The following is a 21,432-nucleotide window of genomic DNA, read 5'->3' as shown; positions in this document are numbered from 1 at the left end:
CAGCCAGGTGCGCCTGAAAGGCCAACTTTAATAATTTACTTCAGAAATAATATACAGTAAGTGTTAATTTAACATCCACTTAAATTCTTTTTTTTTTTTTTAAGATTTTATTTGTTTTTTGAAAGAGAGAGAGCGAGCGAGCATGTGCACGTGAGCAGGGGGGGAGCTGCAGAGGGAAGGGGAGAAGCAGACTCCCTGGCTGAATAGGGAGCCTGAGGTGACTCAATCCCAGGAGCCTGGGATCATGACATGAGCCGAAGGTAGATGCCCAACTGACTGAGCTACCCAGGTGACCCTCCACTTAAAATTTCTTAAAGCCAAAAGCAATAGGTAAAATCACAGCATCAAATTAATTTCAATTAAAGATTATTTTAATACTCAATCTTTAAAAATAAATCTACCATGAGTTTCATTTTAGGTAATCAAGAGCATCTCTTTTGGAGCCCAGGTGTGAAGGCCAGTGACCTTAGAAATAACTACACATGTGTTCAGCTGATTTTTTTTTTTTTAAGGTTTTATTTTTAACTAATCTCCACACCCAATATGGGGCTCAAACTCACAACCCTGCAATCAAGAGATGCATGCTTCACTGACTGAGCCAGCCAGGTGAGCCCTGCGGTCAGCCAATACTAATGAAGCATCTACTTGTCTCTGGTGTTGGCCCTGTACTTGACGTAGAGTGGTGAGATAAACAAATTTGCCATATGGAACTAAACAGCAGTGCCTTCAAGCTCAGATTTATAGGACTGTGGAAATTTCTCCTGGGGCGCCTGGCTCAGTTGGTGGAGCTCGCGACTCTTGGTCTCAGGGTCATGAGCTGGAGCCCCATGTTGGAGGCGGAGGTTACTTAAAAATATCTCCTGCTAATCATTTTAGGACTCAGTTCAGGTGTGGCTTCTTTTAGGTAGCTGCTCCGAAGGCCCTCTGTGTTAGGTGCTCTCAGTGCTCTTGTAGTTTAGTGGTAAGCTCTGTCTTAGCACCGTTTTGGATCGAATTCTTTATATACTAATTTGTATCTCAGGTAGCTTCATGAGCGCCTTTTTCTGTTTGTGTTCTAAGTCTCTGGCATAATGCCTGCATATAAGCATACGAATTATCAGGAATTATCAGAAGGGAAAGGCCATACTGCTTGATTGTGGGGTATGGCTGCTTTTGCATAGATTCTTAGAGATATAGGGAAACTATGAAGGGACAGTCATGGTCAAGTGGAAAACTGTGAAAGAGATTTGGAGTCAGGACCAGGTTCCATTGTGGAGGTTTTTGACGTACCATCTTAATCCTCACAGGAATTTTATGAGGCAAGTGGTACTACGAGGAATCTAAGGGGCAGAGAAGTAATTCATCCCAAGTGACCGCTAGTACATGGTAAAACTGAGAGAAAGCCTGTGTTTGACTTAATTCTACTTACTCATCTGTAAAATGGAGAGATTCTGTTTGCCCTACATACCTCATAGAGTCATCCAAAGAGATAAATCTATGTCCAGTAGCTGGAAGTAAAAGCATGAAAAACTACTTGTTTTTATTAGCTATGTGCTAAAATTTGTTTTAGTTTTGATATGACTTTTGCCTAAATTTTTGCTTTATTTGAACTTACCTTTTTGTTCAGCTAATAACTGTTGAAGAAGAAAATAATAATTAATTACTACTTTTTTTCTGTTTCCCCAAATAAAAACAGTGTTATTTTCTTTTATCATTCCTTTTAGAGATAGAATTCCTGGGACAATGGGTATGCATATTTAAAATTTCGATAAGTATTGCTGATTGTCCTTTGGAATGGTTTTTGTCTTCTGGTGTGCCAGTTTTTGCTTTTAGGGCAGTGTAGTGTGTGAGCGTCTGTTTCCCTATATCTTTGACAAATCTGGGCATTATCAGTCTTTCAACATTTAGAGAAAAATAATCCAGTTTCAGCTTATCTGTTTACTTAATTTAATGATTTTATTTATTTATTCATTTGAAAGAGAGCAAAAACAAGAGAGATCTCAGAGGGAGAGGGAGAAGCAGACTCACCGGTGAGTGGAGAGTCTGATGTGGGGTTTGATCCCAGGACTCTGGGATCATGATCTGAGCTGAAGGCAGCCACTTAACTGACTGAGCCCCCCAGGCACCCCAGTTTATCTCTTTATTATTTGTGAAGTTGAACATCTCCTATTGTTTTTTGATTATTTGCATTTTAAAAATAATTTGTTTGGGCTCCTGGGTGGCTCAGTTGGTTAAGTGTCTGCCTTTCGCTCAGGTCACGATCTCAGCGTCCTGGGATTGATTTCTGCATCTGCTTTGTGCTCCCTGCTCAGCAGGGAGCCTGCTTCTCCCTTTCTCTCTCTCTCTGTGACTCCCCCCTGCTTGTGCTTTCTCTTCCTCAACTAAATAAAATCTTTAAAAAAATAATTTGCTTTAGTAGTTTTTCACCTTTCTACTCAGCTATCTTTTATTGATTTGTAGGAACCCTTCTATATATAACACGTGTTGTAGATCTTTTCAAGTTAGGCCTTTGTATTTTAACTTTTGCTTATGTCATCTTTTATTTTTGTGTAGTCAGATCTTTATGGATGGTTTCTTGCCTTGATGCTCTGCTTAGGCTATCCCTTTGCCAAGATTATAAAAGTAAGTTTTAAAAATCTATTCCTGGGGTGCCTGGGTGGCTCATTGGGTTGGGCCTCTGCCTTTGGTTCAGGTCATGTCTCAGGGGCCTGGGATCGAGCTCCGCATCGGGCTCTCTGCTCAGCAGGGAGCCTGCTTCCCCCTCTCTCTGCCTGCCTCTCTGCCTACTTGTGATCTCTCTCTCTGTTAAATAAATCAATAAAATCTTTAAAAAAATTAAAAAAAATTATTCTTTTTTCTACTCATATACAGAGCAAGAATTATTCTGTGCAGGGAAAAGTGGTGTTTAGATCCATTGTTTGGCAGTATGACTAGCCACTAGATTCATGATTTCATTTCATGAAATCTTTGAAAACTGGGGATACTAGACAGGGAATGTTATGGAGTAAGGTGAAGTCACTCTCTAAATTGAGGCCAGATTAGTGACCTTCAGATATTTATATACATGATGGCTGCTCACACTGGAGATAATTCTAGAAAGGTAGAATAGATTGGCTTTCATTGTGATGAAAATGCTTTTCCAAAAGTTTAGATTTTTAATGTATGTTGAGTTAGATCATGCTGTAATTTCTTTAACTGTTCTGCTGCTGTCAGAGTATAAGAGTGTGGGGAGTGAGAGAGTAGGGTAGCATAAAGGAAAGGAGGGCTGCCTGGGTGGCACAGTTGGTTAAGCATCTGACTCTTGGTTTGGCTTAGGTCGTGATCTCAGGGTTGTGAGATTGAGCTCCACTTGGTGCTCTGCCCTTAGCATGGAGTCTGCACCCCACCCCCCACCTCCGTGTCTGTCTCTCAAATAAATAAATAAATCTTTAACAAAAATAAAGGAGGAGAAAGGGGATGTGAATAGAAGGGATTACTTGGGAAGGAAAGGTAACAGTGCTGAGGAGTGGCAGTATGGAACAGACAGAAATCAGAGAGCCTTAATATAACCAACAATTCCATTTCCTAAATTGTTTTGTTTTCTTTGTGCAGTTTTAAGCATTTGTTGTCCTAATACAGATTGAAAATCAGCACTGACTTTAACCTGATTATTAACCCTCAGTTTTGGTATTTCCATGGTGCATGTGCTATGCCGTGTGCGTGTGTGAATGGTCATCACTATTTGAATGAAGAATCATTTGGTAATTTGAAAAGTGAAACTCCAATGTGAAACTTTCATTTCCTCCAGAAGCAGTAAAATAAGTGGTTGCCAACCTCAAACCCAATTTTTTGCAAATTATATGGAAGGCTGTGGCTTTCTTTATGGTCCATCTTTCTTTAGCACCTGACACAAATGTCTTAGTTTCATAGCTGAGGTATCCATTTCGTAAACAGTATTTTTTAGACTTAGATTTTATTAGGATGGGTTTATGACTTTTGTATACTAAGAAATTTATAAAAGACAACATAAAACCAGGAAAGTCTATAATTGTATTAAAAAAAAAAAAAACTTAAGGGGCGCCTGGGTGGCTCAGTCATTGATTGTCTGCCTCAGCTCAGGCCATGATCCCAGGGTCTTGGGATTGAGCCCCGCATCGGGCTTCCTTCTCAGTGGGGAGCCTGTTTCTCTCTCTGTCTCTCCCACTCCCCCTGCTTTATTCCCTCTCTCGCTGAGCCTCTCTCTGTCAAATAAATAAAATCTTAAAAAAAAAAAAACCAACACAAAAACAGTTTAAGGTGTCTGTATACCTCATTTATCTGCTTTGTTTATTTGCTTAGACACAAAAATATTTGTGTGTGTGCGCATGCATGTGTGTATAACACACTTATTTGGGATTTTTGACATTTTAAGAGTATGACATTTACTGCCAGCATCTAGAAAATGTTAACTTTCTTATACTTCACAAAGCACTTTTAATAGACATTTTCCTCACTGTAATAAAGAGGTAGGTTGGAACAGGTAAAAATGATAGAAAACTCAGGACTATAAACATTAAGGATAGGAAGGGCAGAACACCTGGCTCTTGAACCCTATTCTGAGGAATTCAGATCCTTACTCAGATTTCATTTTTGTGTGTTCATTATACCCTTGCCTGGGAGCAGAGATAATTGAAAATAGAGATGTGTCAGTGATGTGAAGGAATAATAGTTCATAAATGAGGGGAAGGGAAGCTTTCTACTTAGCCAAAATTAGTTAATTCTCATAAAGCCTACGTAGTATTAGTTCCGCTTTCCTGATGGGAAAACAGATTAAAGTAACCTGCCCAAGGTCATACATAAAAGTCCCTATAGCAGAGATTCATACTGAGGCTTTCTAAGTTCTATGCCCATTCTTTACACTATACTTTCTTCAAAGCTAAAATCAAAAGTAGGGAAGGATATGTATGAAAATTTAAAGGAGTGATTTAAATTGTAAATTACATTGTAAATGTTTCATTATGATTAAATTTTATTTAAATTTTATTTTAGCAGTATAACAAGGGGATAGAGCAAAAGAGAATATTGTAACAAGCATCAAAATATTTTTTTCAGAATTTGGGAAAATTATATAAAGAAAAATAATTTCTAAGGTTTTTAGTTCTTAAGGTCATAAATGATCAGGGTTGTGAGAGTTATCTTTCTCTGAAATTGGAGTATAAATCCCATGGGCAAGGATTACTCTTCAACATTTGTCTTTTCCCACACTCTGCCTGGAGTGCCCAGAGCATTTGCATGTGAGATGCGTGCTCTAATGTACCTTTAAAAGGCGTTTTCCATATGCTAAGAGGCACCTAGAAGATGGGTTTCTTCTCCACTCCCTGTTTGTTTAGGACTCTGAGCATTTATTGCTTGTTACTTGCCTCTTTAGTAATTGTGTTGTTGTAAGAAAAATGTCACTTGCTTATTTTTGTCCTGTTTTTGGCCAAATTCCGAGAATTAATATTATTTTTCATTAGGCAAATTATTTTTAACTCAGGTAATTTTTATCAGTTAACTTTTGCATGTGAAATGAATGCTGTTGCACATGTGGAACTATCTGATTATGAAGAAATTATTGAAAGCAAACCAGTGTGTATGTAGAACTGTCCCTTTTTGTAGTTGAAATTCACATTTTGTGCAGTTAATGTTTATTTACACATGTTCTTTCTGCTTTTAGGATATTCGGAAATTCTTTGGGGTTATACCAAGTGGAAAGAAACCTGTAACTGAAACAGTAAAGAAGAATGAGAAAACAAAGTCTGCTGAAGAAACTTTAAAAGCAAAGAAGGGAATAAAGGAAATCAAGGTCAGTTTTCTAAATACAATATTGAATTGTATAAAAAGTGAAATTCAGTTCCTAGACTTGATATGTTGGGAGCCTGAGGTAAATACAGATTTCAACTCACCTTGCAGAGGAAGAAGAAAAGTGTATTTCTAATTAATATAGCTGACTGTATTCTTCGCTTGTTTTTCTGAAGTAGAGATGGAACCTTTTTTAGTTGTTGAAACTACGTTTTTTGAGCAGTTTGTTCTTAGAGACGTGGGTCTCAAATGAAAGGTGTTAGACTTCTGGTAAAGGAAGGTTTGAAGGAAAGCTTTATTCTTTTCTCTGTCTTCTTTGGGCCTCAGAGAAGTTAAGATACAATGTCACTATAGAAAGCAGACAATGGCTACAGTAGTGTGTCTGAGTTAATATTATTCCACTTCGTGTAAAATGTAAGAATTTGCAACTCTACAGATCTGTTTATCACCACTTCATCTTTTATATTTTAGTTGTCATATGTTTTATAGCTATATTTGTTAGTACTGCACATTCAGTGTAATAATTTTTGCTCTAAACAGACATATTTTAAAGAAATTAAAAGGAAAAAATCGATCTTTTATGTTTACCCACATATTTGCCATTTCTGGTGCTTTTCATTTCTTATTGAAGATAAGAATTTCTGAATTTCTATGTCATATCATTGTTTTTAAACCTGAAGAATTTTCTTTATCATTTCTTGTAGCATAGATCTTTTGGTAACAAATTTTGTAAGTTTTTGTTTATTTAATAATATATTTTTTCTTCATTCTTGGGGGATATTTTTGCTGGTTATAGAATTTTGGATTGGCACTTTTTTCCCCCCAGCACTTTAAAGATGTTCCATTGTCTTTTGGTCTCTTTTTTTTTGGGAGAGATATTAGCAGTCATATTGTTTTCTTTTGTACATTATGTATTGTTTTCCTTATACTGCCTTTAGGAAATTTATCTTTGGTTTTTAGTTTTGACTGTGGTATGCCTGGGTGTGTTTTTCTTGTGTGTATTCTGTTTATGGCTTCTGAGCTTCTTGAATCTATAAATTTATAAATCTCACCAAACTTGGGAACTCTTTGCCATTATTTCTTCAAATAATTTCTGCCTCATTCTCTTTCTCCTTTTCTGGGATTTTTTTTTGATTCTAGCCATTCTGACAGGTATAATGTGATATCTCATTGTGGTTTTGATTTGCCCTAATGATTAGTGATGTTGAGCATCTTTTCATGTGTCCATCTGAAGATCATTTTTAGGTTCTTTGCCCATTTTTAATCAGATTATTTTGGGGGTTTTTGGTGTTGAGTTGTAGAAGTTCTTTATATACATTGGATATTAACCCTTTATTGGATATATCATCTGCAAATATCTTCTCCCACTCAGTAGGTCACCTCTTCACTTTGATGGTTTCCTTTACTGTGCAAAAGCTTTTTATTTTTGTGTAGTCTCAGTAATTTTGTTTTTGCTTTTCTTTCCCTCGCTAAAGGAGGTATCAAGAAAAAGTTTGCTAAAAGTCAGGGAGCCTGATGCGGAGCTCGATCCCAGGACCCCAGGATCCTGCTCCAAGCCGAAGGCAGATGCTTAACTAACTGAGCTACCCAGGTCCCCTGAGTTTTCAGGGTTTTCTATGAATAGTATGTCATTTGCAAAGAGTGACTCTCTTTACCGATTTGGATGTCTTTTATTCTTTTTCTTGACTGGTTGCTATGACTAGGACTTCCAGTACTAGTACATATATTTTTAAATTTCTTCTTTGATTTCATCATCGACCCGTCAGTTGTTTAGTAGCATGTTGTTTAAAATCCATGTGTTTGTGATTTTTTTTCCCCCATTTTTTTTCTTGTAGTTGATTTCTAGTTTTATACCATTGCGGTTGGAAAAGATGCTTGATACGAGTTTAGTTTTCTTAAATTTATTGAAACTTATTTTGAGGCTTACTATGTTATCTATCTTGGATAAAGTTCAACATGCGCTTGGAAAGAATATGTATCCTGTTGTTTTTGGATGGAATGTTCTGTATATATTTGTTAAGTCCATCTGGTCTGACTGTTTCTTTATTGATTTTCTTCTTGGATAACTATCCATTGATGGAACTGGGGTGTTAAAGTTCTGTTCTATTTTTGTATTACTGTCAGTTTCTTCCTTTACATCTCTTAATCTTTGTGTTGTGTATTTAGGTGCTTCAGCGTTGGATGAGTAAATATTTATAATTGTTACATCGTCTTGTTGGATTGATCCCTTTATTGTTATGTAATGCCATTTTTTGTTTCTTGTTGCAGTCTTTGTTTTAAAGTCTATTTTGTCTGATGTAAGTATTGCTACCCTGGATTTTTTTTTTTTTTTTTTTTTTTTTTTTTTAGTTTCCGTCTCTTCATTTTCAGTTTGTATGTGTCTGATGTGAGTCTCTTGTGGGTAGCATATAGACGGGTCTTGTTTTTTATCCACTCTATCATTCCCTGTCTTTTTTTTTTAAAATCCCTTGTCTTTTGATTAGAGAATGAGGCTATTTATATTTAGAGTAAATAGGTATGTACTTTTTTTGTTAATTGATTTCTGGTTGTTTTTGTAGTTCTCTATTCCTTTCTTCTCTTGCTCTCTTTTCTTGTGACTGGTAAGTTTCTTCAGTGTTGTGCTTTTCTTTATTTTTTGTGTATCTGTTATGGTTTTGGGCTTGTGGTTATCATTAGGTTCCTGTATAACATTCAAGTACATGATAATCTATATTAAATTGGTGATCACTTCAGATTGAACACATTCTAAGAGAAGTTCATTTTTACTCCCCTCTGTCTGCCTTTTATCTATATGTTGTTAGGTTTTTACATCTTTTTATTATGCGAGTCCCCTTAACTTTTTTTTTTTTTTTAAGATTTTATTTATTTATTTGTCAGCATAAGCCGGGGGAGCAGCAGGAAGAGCAGGCAGAGGGAGAAGCAGGCTCCCCATTGATCAGAGCCTGATGTGGGACTTGATCCTGGGACCCTGGGATCATGACCTGAGCTTGAAGGCGGATCCTTAAAACTGAGTTACCCAGGCATCCCTGACTTAACTAACTTTTTAAAATATAGTTGGTTTTACTACTTTTGTCATTTAACCTTTTTAATAGCTTTGTAAGTAATTGCTCTACTACCTATACTGTGCTTGCTTTTAATGAAATTTTTTTTCTTTTCATAATTTTCTCCTAATTGCAGCCTTTTTTATCCACTTAAAGAAGCTCTTTAACATTTCTTGTAAGGCTGGTTTAGTGGTGATGAAATACTTTAATTTTTGTTTATCTGGGAAGCTCTTTATCTCTCCGATTCTGAATGATAATCTTGCTGGGTAGAGTATTCTTGTTTGTAGCTTTTTTCCTTTCAGCACTTTGAATATATCATGCCTCTCCCTTCTGGTGTGCATAATAGTTTCTGCTGAAAAATCATCTGATTGCCTTATGGAGTTTCCCTTGTAGGTAATTATTAGCTTCTCTCTTGCTGCTTTTAAAATTCTTTATCTTTGATCTTTGACATTTTACTTATTACTGTTATGGTATGGAGCTCCTTCGGTTCATTTTGTTTGGAACTCTCTGTGCTTCCTGAATCTGGATATCCATTTTCTTCTCCAGGTGAGGGAAATTTTCAGCAGATATTTCCTCAATAACTTTTCTGTCCGTTTGTCTCTCTCTCAGCTTCTTCTGAGACCCCTATAATGCAAATCTTTGCTTTGTTTGCATGTTTTCCAAGAGATCCTTTCTGTTCTCATTTTTTAAAAAAAATTCTTTTTTCTTTTCACTCCATGGCTTGGGTGCTTACCATTAGTCTGTCTTCCAGATTGCTGATCTGTTCTTCATTCTTTAATCTTCTGTTATTGTCTCTAGTGTGTTTTTCATTTCATTTACTGTATTCTTCAGTGCCAGTCTGTTCTAATATTTTCTATTTCTTTGTTGAATTTCTCACTGAACTCATCCACTCTTTTCTCCAGTTGGTGAACATCTCTGTGATCATTAATTTTTTTTTTTTTTTAAGTTTGAAATGTTTGGCAGGTAGCTTGGTTATCTCTGTTGCATTTAGTTTTTTTCCTGAGGTTTTGTCTTGTTCTTTCATTTGAAGCATATTCCTCCGTCTTCTCATTTTGCTTGACTTTCTGTGCTTGTTTCTGTGAATTAGGTGCAACAGATATTTCTCCTAAACTTGAAGGAATGATCATGTGTATGGTCATCCCATGTGTAGCTGCATATGCCTGGTGACTTTGGCTGGTTGGCTGAAGTTGTAGCTGGTGGTTTTGAGGCATTTTGTGCTGGAGTGCCCTGGTGGAATGGCCTGAGCTGTAGTGGATGTGGATTGGGGTGGTCCTAGGGCTCTCTGCATAGAGGGTGCCCTGGAAATGAAGTAGATGCAAGCTGAGTGGTCCCCGGGGGTCTTTGTGCACAGGGTGCCCTGGTAGGACAGTTGAATCTGAAATGGCATGGCCCAGGGCAGTCTCAGGGTTCTCTATGCTGAGCACAGCTGACGCTGAAGTGTATGCAAGTTGAGGTGTGCTGGGGTGCTCTGTGCAGGGGTGCCCTGGTCAGTTGTCTGGATCCAAAGCAAGAATGGACTGGGTGGTCTCTAGGCACTGCATGTAGTGGGTACCTTGGTGAGTCATCTGGAGCCAAATTGGGCATGTTCTTGAGGAACTCTGCAGTGGGGTTGGCCTGGCAAGTTGTCTGGAGCCAAAATGGTGTTTTGGGGTGCCTTGTGCCTGTGTCACATTGGCAAGACAGCTAGCACTGTGTGGGGATGGAGAACTGATCAGGGATGCAGCAGTATGTGTTGTGCTAGGGTCACATGGGTGAGGTGTCTAGGGCTGGTGGGGGATTGTTGAGGTGATAGGCCAACAAGACCCTACTCCTGTCCAATCTGTCTGGGTGGAGGGAGAATGTAAATCTTGGCCCCTCCAACCTGGAGAGAGTTCCAGCAGCTCCCCCACCATTTGGTGGAGATGTGGGGCTGAATTTTTTATAATCTAGTTACTCTTTTAAACCATAGCCTTTTTTCTCTACCCCAGGAAGACGAGTCTGCTTATGGTTTCTCAGTATTATCCGTGCCTAATGCAGTTCACAGTGATGGGTGGGGGTTCCTTTTGTTACCCTGTCTCTGTTTTTCTTGCCATTCTCCATGTGATCTATTTTTTCTTGTGCAGAGGCTGTTCCATCAGCCCTCAGTTCTTCAGGAGGAATTGCTCTATAAATAGGTATAGATTTGGTGTGTCCTGTGGAGGTGAGTTCATTGCCATCTTAGACCAGAAGTCCTAGGCTTTTTTTTTTTAAGCACACACATCAAAAACTTTTCCAGCTTTCATCATAACCCAGTTCCAAAGCCATTCCCATATTTTAGGTATTTTTTACTGCACCACTCCATTTCATGGTAGCAAAATCTGTATTAGGATTCTCCAAAGAAAGAGAATCTCAAAAGAGATTTATTTTAAAGAATTCATGAATGTGATTATGGGGGCTGACAGGTCCCTCCCTAGACCTACAGCTGGACAAGCTGGAGACTTAATGATAGCTGATGGTATAGTTTAAGTGTGAGTCTGAAGTCCTATGAACTAGGAGAGCCAGTAGTGTGATTATAGGCTCAAGCCTGCTTGCCAAGAGTAGTCTGCTTGAGACTCAGGAATAGTTGATATCCTAGGTTGAAGGCAGGCAGGAAGGAGGAATTCTCTTACTTGGGAGAGGGTTAGTCTTTTGTTCTCTTCAGACCTTTAACTGATTGGATCAGGTTCACTCACATTATGGAGAGGAATCACCTTTTAATCAGTCTATTGATTTAAATGTTAGATTCATCCAAAAACACCTTCATAGAAATACTCAGAATAATGTTGATGTAATATCTGGGTACTTTGTGGCCCAGCAAGTTTACAGGTAAAACTAAGCATCACAGGTCACATTTCCTAGTTTTTTTGGTGTGTGTTTTTTTGGATTTATGTTGTATAGTGTGAATTATATAGTGTAGGAAATTTGGATTCTATTACATTCTTCCAAAGAGTGTTAATTCTTTTGGTTTAGCAGGCAGTTAATTTGGCTGAACTCAAACTCTAAACTGTTGTCTCCTTTGTGATAGGCAGCAGATGAAATCTTTATTCAGTTTGTTTATCCTTAGCTGGGCACTGGGAGTTGTTACATTCATATGTAGTTCAGGAGACAGGTGCAGATTTGGGCTAAGAAATAATTATATAGAGCTATATAAGTTTGAACTGTACAGCATGATGGTTTGACCTACATCTGTTGTGAAGTGATGACCACAGTAGATGTAGTTAACATCCATCATCTCAATATAGATAACAGTAAAAGGAAAAAAAAAAAATTCTCCTCTGGTGAGAACTTTTAGATCTACCCTCTTAACAAGTTTCCTACTTGTCAAATAACAGTGCTAACTATAGTCATTGTGTTGTATATTACATCCCTAGGACTTGTAACAAAGCTTATACGTTTTGACCACCTTACTCCAGTTGTACTTCGACTCACCCCCTGCCTTTGGTAACCATAAGTCTGATCTCTTTTTCTATGAGTTTGGTATGTTTTTTGTTTTTTTTTGAGTCCGCATAATGGTGAGATCATCCATTGTTTGTCTTTCTCTGTCCGACTTATTTCACTTAGCATAATGCCTGCAAGGGTTCATCCATGTTGTTGCAAATGGTGGGATTTCCTCTTTTTTTTTTTTTTTTTAAATGTGTACTTTATTCTTTATCCTTTCCTATTTTGATGGTCATTTAGGTTGTTTCCATGTCTTGGCTATTATAAATAATGCTTCTGTGAACATGGGGGATGTAGATATCTTTTTGAGTTAGTGTTTTTGTTTCCTTTGGATATATTTCCAGAAGTAGAATTGTTCCGTCATGTGGTAGTTTGGAGCACTGGGTGTGGTGCATAAACAATGAATTCTGGATCACTGAGAAAAAATTAAATTAAAAAAAAATTTTTTTTTTGGAGGAAACTCCGTACTGTTTTCCATAATGGCTGTACATTTTATAGTCCCACCAGCAGTCCAGAAGGGTTCCTTTTTCTTCATATCCATGCCAGCGTTTGTTACCTCTTTTCTTTTTGATGGAGGATCTGGCTTAGGCCATTAATGACTTTTGGGCTGTGTAATTCTTTGTTATGGAGGAATGTCTTATGCGTTGTAGGACATTTAGAAACATCCCTGGTCTACCATCTACCCATTAGATGCCAGTAACATCCCAACCCCCCATAGCCACCCCCGCCCTTGCCCCATTTATTACAAGCAAAAATGTCTCCTTGGGGCAAAATTACTGAGCTCAAGTCTAATCAGAAAGAAGCAGCTGAGTTATGTAGATGTTTTTGTGTTCTAATTATACTGTGATGTTTACAGGTAAATAGTTCTTGTAAAGAAGATGACTCTAAGCAGAAGCAACCAAACAAGAAAAAGAGGATCATCTATGATTCAGGTAATATTTCTCCTGAGGAGCTTTAAAGTTTAAAATAATTTTATATCCCTCAGAGCAGTGTTTTCCAAACTGATGTTCTGAGACACAGAGCTCTCTCTGATGTTATAATAAGTCCTGTGAGGAGAGGGCTCTATACTTAAAGTTAGAAACAGTTTTATTATACTGTGGAACTTATCAGAGCTGAAATGTGTTAATGTATTAAATATGTCTGTTTGGGGGGTATACAGTATATATAGCATGTCTTAGACTTACTTTGAATATGGCATATTTATTTTTTAAAATATTCATACTAACTTCTCTTGCAGCTGAACTTCTTAGAAACTGAATTTGAAAAAAAAAGTGCTTTAGAATATTGCTTTAGAAACAAAGATCTAAAATTTAATTTTTGTGCTTTTAATCTGGATCTTTTTTGTTGCATTTAAAGTGGAACAAGCACCATATAAAATATTTGAATATACTTTTAAGATGGGGAGTATTTTTATGCTTGCCTTTTATGATATATTAAAGTAACGGTAGAATTCAGAACGTTTTAGATTTTACTTTTGTGGAGTAGATCCATCTGGTGTGAATTCTTACAATTCAAAAGGTAACCTAAGGAAGCATTTGTAGATTGTTAGGATTTGACAGTGATAGCAAAGATTCTGACACCATCCTAAAAATACATAAGTGTTTATTGTAAGTCTTTTACTGTTGTATATTGTAAGGAATTTGAAATAAATACACATTCCCTGGAAGTTTCTGTCATTTGGGAAACTGGAAATGTAATTGCTTGGTGCAGTTTAGGATAATATGAAGCAGGATTTATAAATGCATGGTTCAGAGAAAAAGGAAGGATACTGAAGTTTATGAAACTTCTATTTTTGTACTCCTTTGTCTTGGTTTGTATTTAAGTGTCTTGGGTAGTTAGGTTGTGGTAGATAGACCAGTGCTTCCAAAGATGTCCATACCCTAATTCCTAGAATCTGTGGATATGTTAGGTTACATGACAAAAGGGAAATTAAAGTTGTAGGTGGCATTAAGTTTGATAATCAGATGACCTTAAAGTAGGGAGATTATCCTGGATTATCTAGGGGTGGGCCCATTGTATTCACAAGGAATGGGGATGCAGGAGAAAGAGAGAGAGAGATTAACTATGGAAGAAAGTCAGAGAACCAGAGAGATGGTAGCATGAGAAGGATTTTGCCCGCTGTTGCTGGTTTTGAAGATGGAGGAAGGGAGCCCTAACTAGAGAATGTTAGCAATCATTAGAAACTGGAAAAGACAGGGACATAGATTTTTCCCAAGAGTATCTAGAAAAGAAACATAGCCCTGCTGACACTTTGATATTAGTCCAGTGAGACCCATGGGATTTTAAACCTCCAGAACTGTAAGATAATATGCTTATATTGTTTTAAGCCACTAAATTTGTGGCGATTTGTTATGGCAACAGAAGTAAGACAAAGGCTTAACACAAGTAGAAGTAACCTGTGAGAATTCACAGTAAGAGTTTTGCCTCGAAATGGGCCTTGAGGAATTGGTTAACAATAATCACTTTAAAAACACACTGTATTTTACTGTTTCTTTTGAGGTCTTGTTTGATTTTCTTTTCATGTACAGATTCAGAATCAGAGGAGACAGTGCCGGTAAAAAATGCCAAAAAGCAACCAGAAAAATTGCCATTGTCCTCTAAACCTGGTAAAATTCTACGCCAGGATCCTGTTACATACATTTCAGAAACAGGTAAGGTACTGAATATGTTTATTGTTTTAGAGAGCAGTAGCGTGTGTTATGTTTGTGAGCTTCTCATTGGTGTCTGGATGTACTTCTTTCACTTGGAAATGAAATTCTGTTGCCTTTTTCCCTTTGTTGTTGTATATTAGAAGGCTGTAGTCATTATCTTGGGCATTTTCTGTGGGTTAAGGGCCATTGTAAAGACAATTACAGGAGAATTGGCCTTGGGATTTTTTAAAGTTTGTTTTTGTTTTTTTTTTTCTTTTTTAAGATTTATCTATTTATTTTAGAGAGAGAGAAAAAGAGAATGTGAGCATGTGAACATGAGTGGGGAATGGGACAGAGGCAGAGTGGGAGAGAGCCTCCCCAAACAGACTCCCCACTGAGGGCATAGCCTGATGTGGGCCGGATTCCAGCACCTTGAGGTTATGATCGGGTCCGAAAGCAAGAGTCAGTCATCTGAGCCACCCAGGCACCCCTAGGTGTTCTCTATTGAATAAGCTGAAGTTCTATCTTGAATCATAGATTAAAATGTTACTGGTGTATTTTGTGTAAGTTTTTAAATCTTTCATTTTAGAGTCATAATAAACTAAACATATAACAGTTATTCATATTTGTGATTTATAAAATCTAGCACAGGGCCGTGTGGGTGGCTCAGTCACTTAAGCGTCTGACTTTGGCGCAGGTCCTGATCTCAGGGTCCTGGGATTGAGCCCCGAGGTGGCTCTGCGCTCAGTGGGGAGTCTGCTTGTCCTTCTGGCCCTTCCCTTGCTCATGCTCTCTTTCTCTGTCTCAAATAAATAAAATCCTTAAAAAGATATATAATCTAGCAGAGATGGGACCTGAATTCCTTGTATTCTCTTGTGACACTGAAGATTTTAGCACTGCTTTTTAAAAGATAATTTTTTTTTTTTTTAAAGATTTTATTTATTTATTTGACAGAGAGAGATCACAAGTAGACGGAGAGGAAGGCAGAGAGAGAGAGAGAGGGAAGCAGGCTTCTTGCTGAGCAGAGAGCCCGATGTGGGACTCGATCCCAGGACCCTGAGATCATGACCTGAGCCGAAGGCAGCGGCTTAACCCACTGAGCCACCCAGGCGCCCAAAAGATAATTTTTTTTTAAAGACTTTATTTATTTATTTGACAGACAGAGATCACAAGTAGGCAGAGAGGCAAGCAGAGAGAGAGAGAGAGAGAGTGGAGGAAGCAGGCTCCCTGCTAAGCAGAGAGCCACCCAGGCGCCCCTAAAAGATGATTGTTTTTGTACTGAAATTTGTTTGATCTGTTTTGAGTGGTCAAAAAGCAAAAGACATTTATAAATAATTGTACACTAATCTTAAAATGGTAAAATAGCATAAATGGTTGTTTCATAGACATTATTCATTTATGGTGAGGATCTCTGAAATGTCACCTAAAGAAAAAAACTCAGATGCATTCATTGTAAAGTCATTTTGAATCTGGCATTGTTAACTGCTAGAGGAGACCGGAACAGGAATGAAAGGGTAGATTTAGTAATCTTCAAATTCACAGAGCCTGTTGAGTTGGTTCCTGCATAGAAATGCTTGAAGGGGCCATGAAAGCATCTCGTAGGTTACCGATTTGTTTATATTGAAGAAAACCTCCAGAACCATTATTTTTAGCACTCTGCTACTTCTGTATTGGTAGTGAAGTGAATACACCTGGTTTGAAGAGACAAGGTAAAAGCAGTGTATTTATTTTGGTATTCGGCAAACATTTATTGGGTATTTTTTTACATCCCAGATACTAGGAGCTGGGGATAAAAAAATGACCAGACTCCCAAGTACTGTAGGAGTTGCTTGAGGGAGTGAAAAGTAGTCAGGCAGAGTGCTTGAAGCTAAGAGTTGGCCTGGCACTTAAAGGATGAGCTGGTGATGGAGGGAAGAATGAGTCAGCTTGCGGGTATGGGATTATTTAAGGCATGGCAGCCAGCACAGGGGTTGGTATGTTCGTAGGACACAGAAGAGACTGCTTGCCCACATGATGAGGCGTGGTGGGAGGTAGGATGAAGGAAGGCCTTGAAGGCTAGGCTGATGAATTTAGTCTTAACATAGCAGGGAAAAGGGAACCATGAAAGTTTTTGAAGAGAGTTGTGGAATGATGAAAATAGTATTGAAGGGTGATAGCTAGATTGCTAGTGTTGAGGGTGGGATGGAGAATATAGAAATTGTAAAGAGGGAAGTTGAGGCATTTACTGGGAGTGAAGTGATGAGAGATGTAAAAAGTTTGCAATAGTAAGGGACTGATATAAATGTTTTTGGGAAATGAGTTACAAATTAGGTGTTGGGATGACCTATAGTGCTATTATTAGCATAGTTGGAGAATTTATATCATTAGCATGTTTAAGGTTTTTTGTTGTTATTTGAAAAATTTTTTGAATATTTTTATTTATTTTTTAAAAATGTTTTATTTATTTGCTAGAGAGAGACTGAGAGAGAACAAGCAGGGGGGTGGCAGGCAGAGGGAGAAGCAGACTCTCTGCTGAGCAAGGAGCCGGATGGGACCTCCAGTCCCGGGACCATGGGATCATGACCTGAGCTGAAGGCAGAGGCTTAACCCACTGAACCACCCAGATGTCCTTATTTTCTTTTAATTTTTAAGTAATCTGTACACCTGACATGGGGCTTGAACTCACAGCCTTGAGATCCAGAGTCTCCTGCTCTACCGACTGAGCCAGCCAGGTGCTCCTTGTTTTTTGTTTTTGCTTTTGTTTTCTCCAAGAAGAGCTTTATTGTGATATACAGTTCACCTCTAAGATTTTAGTATTATTGGAATTTGCAGTTACAGGTCAAAGTTTTCGGAGATACAAGTAACAATCAAACTTTACTTCCATGTATGGGCTGTTACTTGAGAGCGTGCAGGTATTTGTGGTGGATACATGGGTGGGTAAGTAGGGAGTGAAACAGGAAGTCCTTGTGTTGTAGGAGGAACCTGAGCCTGGAAGGTCAGAAGCCCTGCCTGAGGTTCCATCCTTGGTTCCCATCTGACAGCTCTTTGAGTCTGCTTCACCTTCTACAAAGCAGCGACACTAATTGAATAGGTTTGTTGTGGAGACTTACTGGAATAATGCAGAGGAGAGGGCCAGACCCAGTGCCTGAAGCATATAAAAATAGGCTGTCCAGAGGAAAAAAAGCGAAACAGAAGAAGCCCACAGATGAGCTTTGTAGGTTCTCAGAGATGTTTATTTGATAAAATTGTACAAATGATCAAAACCAAAATGTAGGTGACATGAACATATTTTCTGTAAACTTTTCGGTTAGCTGAGATATTTCTTCATTATGGCAGAGGCAGACTGACTTTTTAACCTTTTTGTTCTATTGCTAAATATCTGCTCAGGCACATTGTGCAAATGCACTCTTCTATTAAGAGATCCCCCTATGAGATCTGGCCACCTTTGTGAAGTTTTGAATATGTGGGAGGGATACTAGGAACAGTATGGTGATAGGTTTGTTATGGAACTGAAGGTGGTGTGATCAAGCTTTGCAGTGACACCCTGGAAACGTCAAAGTTAGTGTGTAGACAGCCGTGGCCTTCAACTGTGGATCAGTTGGCTATCCTTATCTTGTGATTTTAGGTACACAGAAGGGTCAGACGATTTAAGCTCTGATCACAGATTTTCTTTAACATGGGATCGTTTATTTCAGACCAGGTATTTTTGAATGTTATTTTCTGAAAAGATATCCAATACTTTATCTGCAATTTCTGTGAACATTATCAATGTTTATGTCATTCTGCTGGTGGCACGTACATGGGAAAGTAACCATTGTCCCCCTTACTGTAGCTGAAAATCTTGGGGTGCAATGTATCTAATAGGATGTTCACTATTAATTACAATTTTCTATTTTTTCTTACAATTAAGATATAGGGAAAAGCCAGTTCTTTTCTTGCCTGTATTTATGGCCTCATAGTTTTTTTATTCCTTGAAATCACAGGTGCATGGGAAGAAAAATAAGCTCTTTTTCTTCCCTCTGTAAGGGAATGAACTGTTATAAAGCAGTCCATATCAGCAAATCAGATACATAAAGAGTTTTAAGAAAGGTGCAGCTTCTTGAAATTAATAAGCTGGAAAATCCTTGTCTTAAAAATGATTTAGTTTTTTTTTTTTAATCTAAAACTAGTTTTTCAGTAGTGGGTCATGAATAAATATTCACATTATAAATGTAAATATTTATATTATTAGTATCAGGTTAAACACCATATTTGTGGTAATAATAATTTAAAAATAAAGATTCTAACCTAAAATTGCATTGTTAATTGGGAGATTGGAGCTTCTTGTGGAAAAGGATTATATGACAATGATTCAGTTTTAAAAACCTGTTAATAATGAAAAAAACAGGGGCACCTGGTTGGCTTAGTTGGTTAAACATCTGCCTTTGGCTCAGGTCATGATTTAGGGTCCTGGGCAGCTCCACTTTGGGCTCTCCCCCCGCCCCCTGCCCTGTCCTGGCTCATGCTCTCTCTCACAAATAAATGCAATTAAAAAAAAAATAACAAAAGAAACACCATATTTTATTTTTTATGAATTGGTTTTTGTTTGGTATTTTTCTTGCAGTATAGTATTTGTAGTGTTTAAGAACATGAGCTCTTAATTCAGTCTGGCTGGGTCAACCTTCATTTATCTTCCCCATGTCTTAGTTTCCTCAGTTGTGAAATGGGTTTATTATTAGTACCTACATCAGAGGACTTTGTGATGATCAAATGAGATAATCCTTGAAAAGCATTTAAAACAGGGTCAGGCATATAATAAAGGCTAAATAAATATTAACTGTTAGGTTTACATTTCAGTTTTGTTGTATCCCTACATCTGCCTTTAAAGACTATGGTGAAGACATTTGGTTTTTGCTTAAGTACTTAGGACTTTCTGTTGATCATGTAACTGTGCTTCAGAAATTGAGAAACTGAATTTGACCCACTGATGTTGCAGATGTGCACTGTCCAATACGGCAGCTTCTAATTACTTGTGGCTTTTGAGCACTTGAAAGGTGACAAGCCCACACTGATAGTGTAAAGGACAAATTTCAGAGGATTAGTATGAAAAAGAAGTAAATTATCTTATTATTTTTTAGTATTGATGATATGTTGAAATGGTAATAGTTTGAATATATTGGGTTGAATAAAATATATTGTTAGAATTAATTTTGCTTGTTTCTTTTTTACTTTTTTAATATATGGCTATGAGAAAATTTAAAACTATGTAGCTCACGTTTTTTTCTGGTTGCACAAGATTTTATAAACAACAAGAAAAATTTAGGAAATAACCTTATTTTGGAAAACAACCTACTTCATTCAAGTGCTTTTGTTTATATTATTATATACTTCTTTAGGCTATATTATACAGATCTTTAGGCTTATTGTTTAGCTCTGTGATTTATTTTTCATTATCACTTTTATTAAATCTCTTCTATTGATTTTTTAAAGTACTTTGATTACATTAATCTCCCAAATTTAAGGAAAGGAAAAAAATGGCTTGTAAACATCATCATAGCTAACCACTGACTCTAGTAAAATGTTCTTGTAGGTTGGTAAAAACCCAAATACTTGTTGTACTGGGTAAATATATTTACTTTTAGCTGTTTAATGAAGTGAGAGACCTTGAGTTTTGTTTGGCAAAGATGACCTTTTATTAGGCAGTTTCATCAGGGGCTGGTGTTTGGTTGAGAATGATGGGGGTTTTCCCCTGTCTTAAAAGTTGTTTATGGCTGGTAATTTTAATTGAGCACATAATTCCAGAGACAGTGCTCTTGAGGTTATAATTGTTTTTGGGGTGTTAAATTGGAAAAAACTGGGAATGTGGTGTTCTCCAGTTTATGTAATGTTAGCGACCTGTGACTTGGGAAAAAAGTAGGAGAAGTATTGCTGAGGATGTGTGTGTAATATTCTCTTTCACTGATTTTTAGAGGCATATGGTTTTGCTTACCAGATGAATGGGGAAAGCTTATGTATAGTAGAGAGAATGTTTCTTAGATGTTTTCAGGGAAACTAGAGTGATTAAGCCTGAAAATTTCTTTGAAGTGAGAGGAAACTAAGAACTATGTATTACATTTCTTTGATTATACTTGTTCAAAAATTAATATTGATTTCTGTACTAAGACTCTATAAAAGAAACTAAATTTATCATTTTGGGGGATGAGAATTTAGATTTATATTATATTATTATTATATAATAATATTATTTTAACTTACCTAAGTAACACATTTAACACTAAAAGTAACACATTAACACTGAAAGTAAGACATCCTCGCTGAAAACGAAGTAAACAATTCAGATGAAAATTTTTTATTCCCTCATCGATCCCTTTTGCCTTAGGTAGTCTATATAAATAAAAATATATATACACACATACACACAAACACACACATTTTATTTATTTGAGTGGCATTTTATTATAAAATTTCTGTAGCTTGCTTTTTCATAATTCACTGTCTTTGACTTCCTCTTTCCCTTCCATCCTTTCCCTCCTTTCTTTGTCTCTCTCCTTGCTGTTCCTCAGCTTCTGCCTCTTTGCTTCAATACAGAA

General features: G+C 37.3%; 1 protein-coding gene and 1 non-coding gene across 3 annotated transcripts in view; one reads left to right on the top strand and one right to left on the bottom strand.

Annotated features, from left to right (window-relative positions):
• Positions 1-21,432, top strand: part of RFC1 (replication factor C subunit 1) — an 82,559-nt gene that overhangs the window by 9,974 nt on the left and 51,153 nt on the right. For both annotated transcript variants that reach the window (XM_047719124.1, XM_047719123.1), the window contains exons 2-4: positions 5,654-5,782; positions 13,111-13,186; positions 14,783-14,905. In XM_047719124.1, the coding sequence (XP_047575080.1) occupies positions 5,654-5,782; positions 13,111-13,186; positions 14,783-14,905 (328 nt within the window). The remainder of the gene's footprint in view (positions 1-5,653; positions 5,783-13,110; positions 13,187-14,782; positions 14,906-21,432) is intronic.
• On the bottom strand, positions 17,525-17,597 carry TRNAQ-CUG (transfer RNA glutamine (anticodon CUG)). Its single transcript has one exon. It is a non-coding gene; the product is annotated as a tRNA-Gln (tRNA).

Source organism: Lutra lutra, chromosome 2 (assembly GCF_902655055.1).
Source record: "Lutra lutra chromosome 2, mLutLut1.2, whole genome shotgun sequence".
In the NCBI taxonomy this organism is placed as follows: Eukaryota; Metazoa; Chordata; class Mammalia; order Carnivora; family Mustelidae; genus Lutra; species Lutra lutra.
Note: the sequence above shows the minus strand (reverse complement) of the source record. Positions and strands in the feature narration are given on the sequence as shown.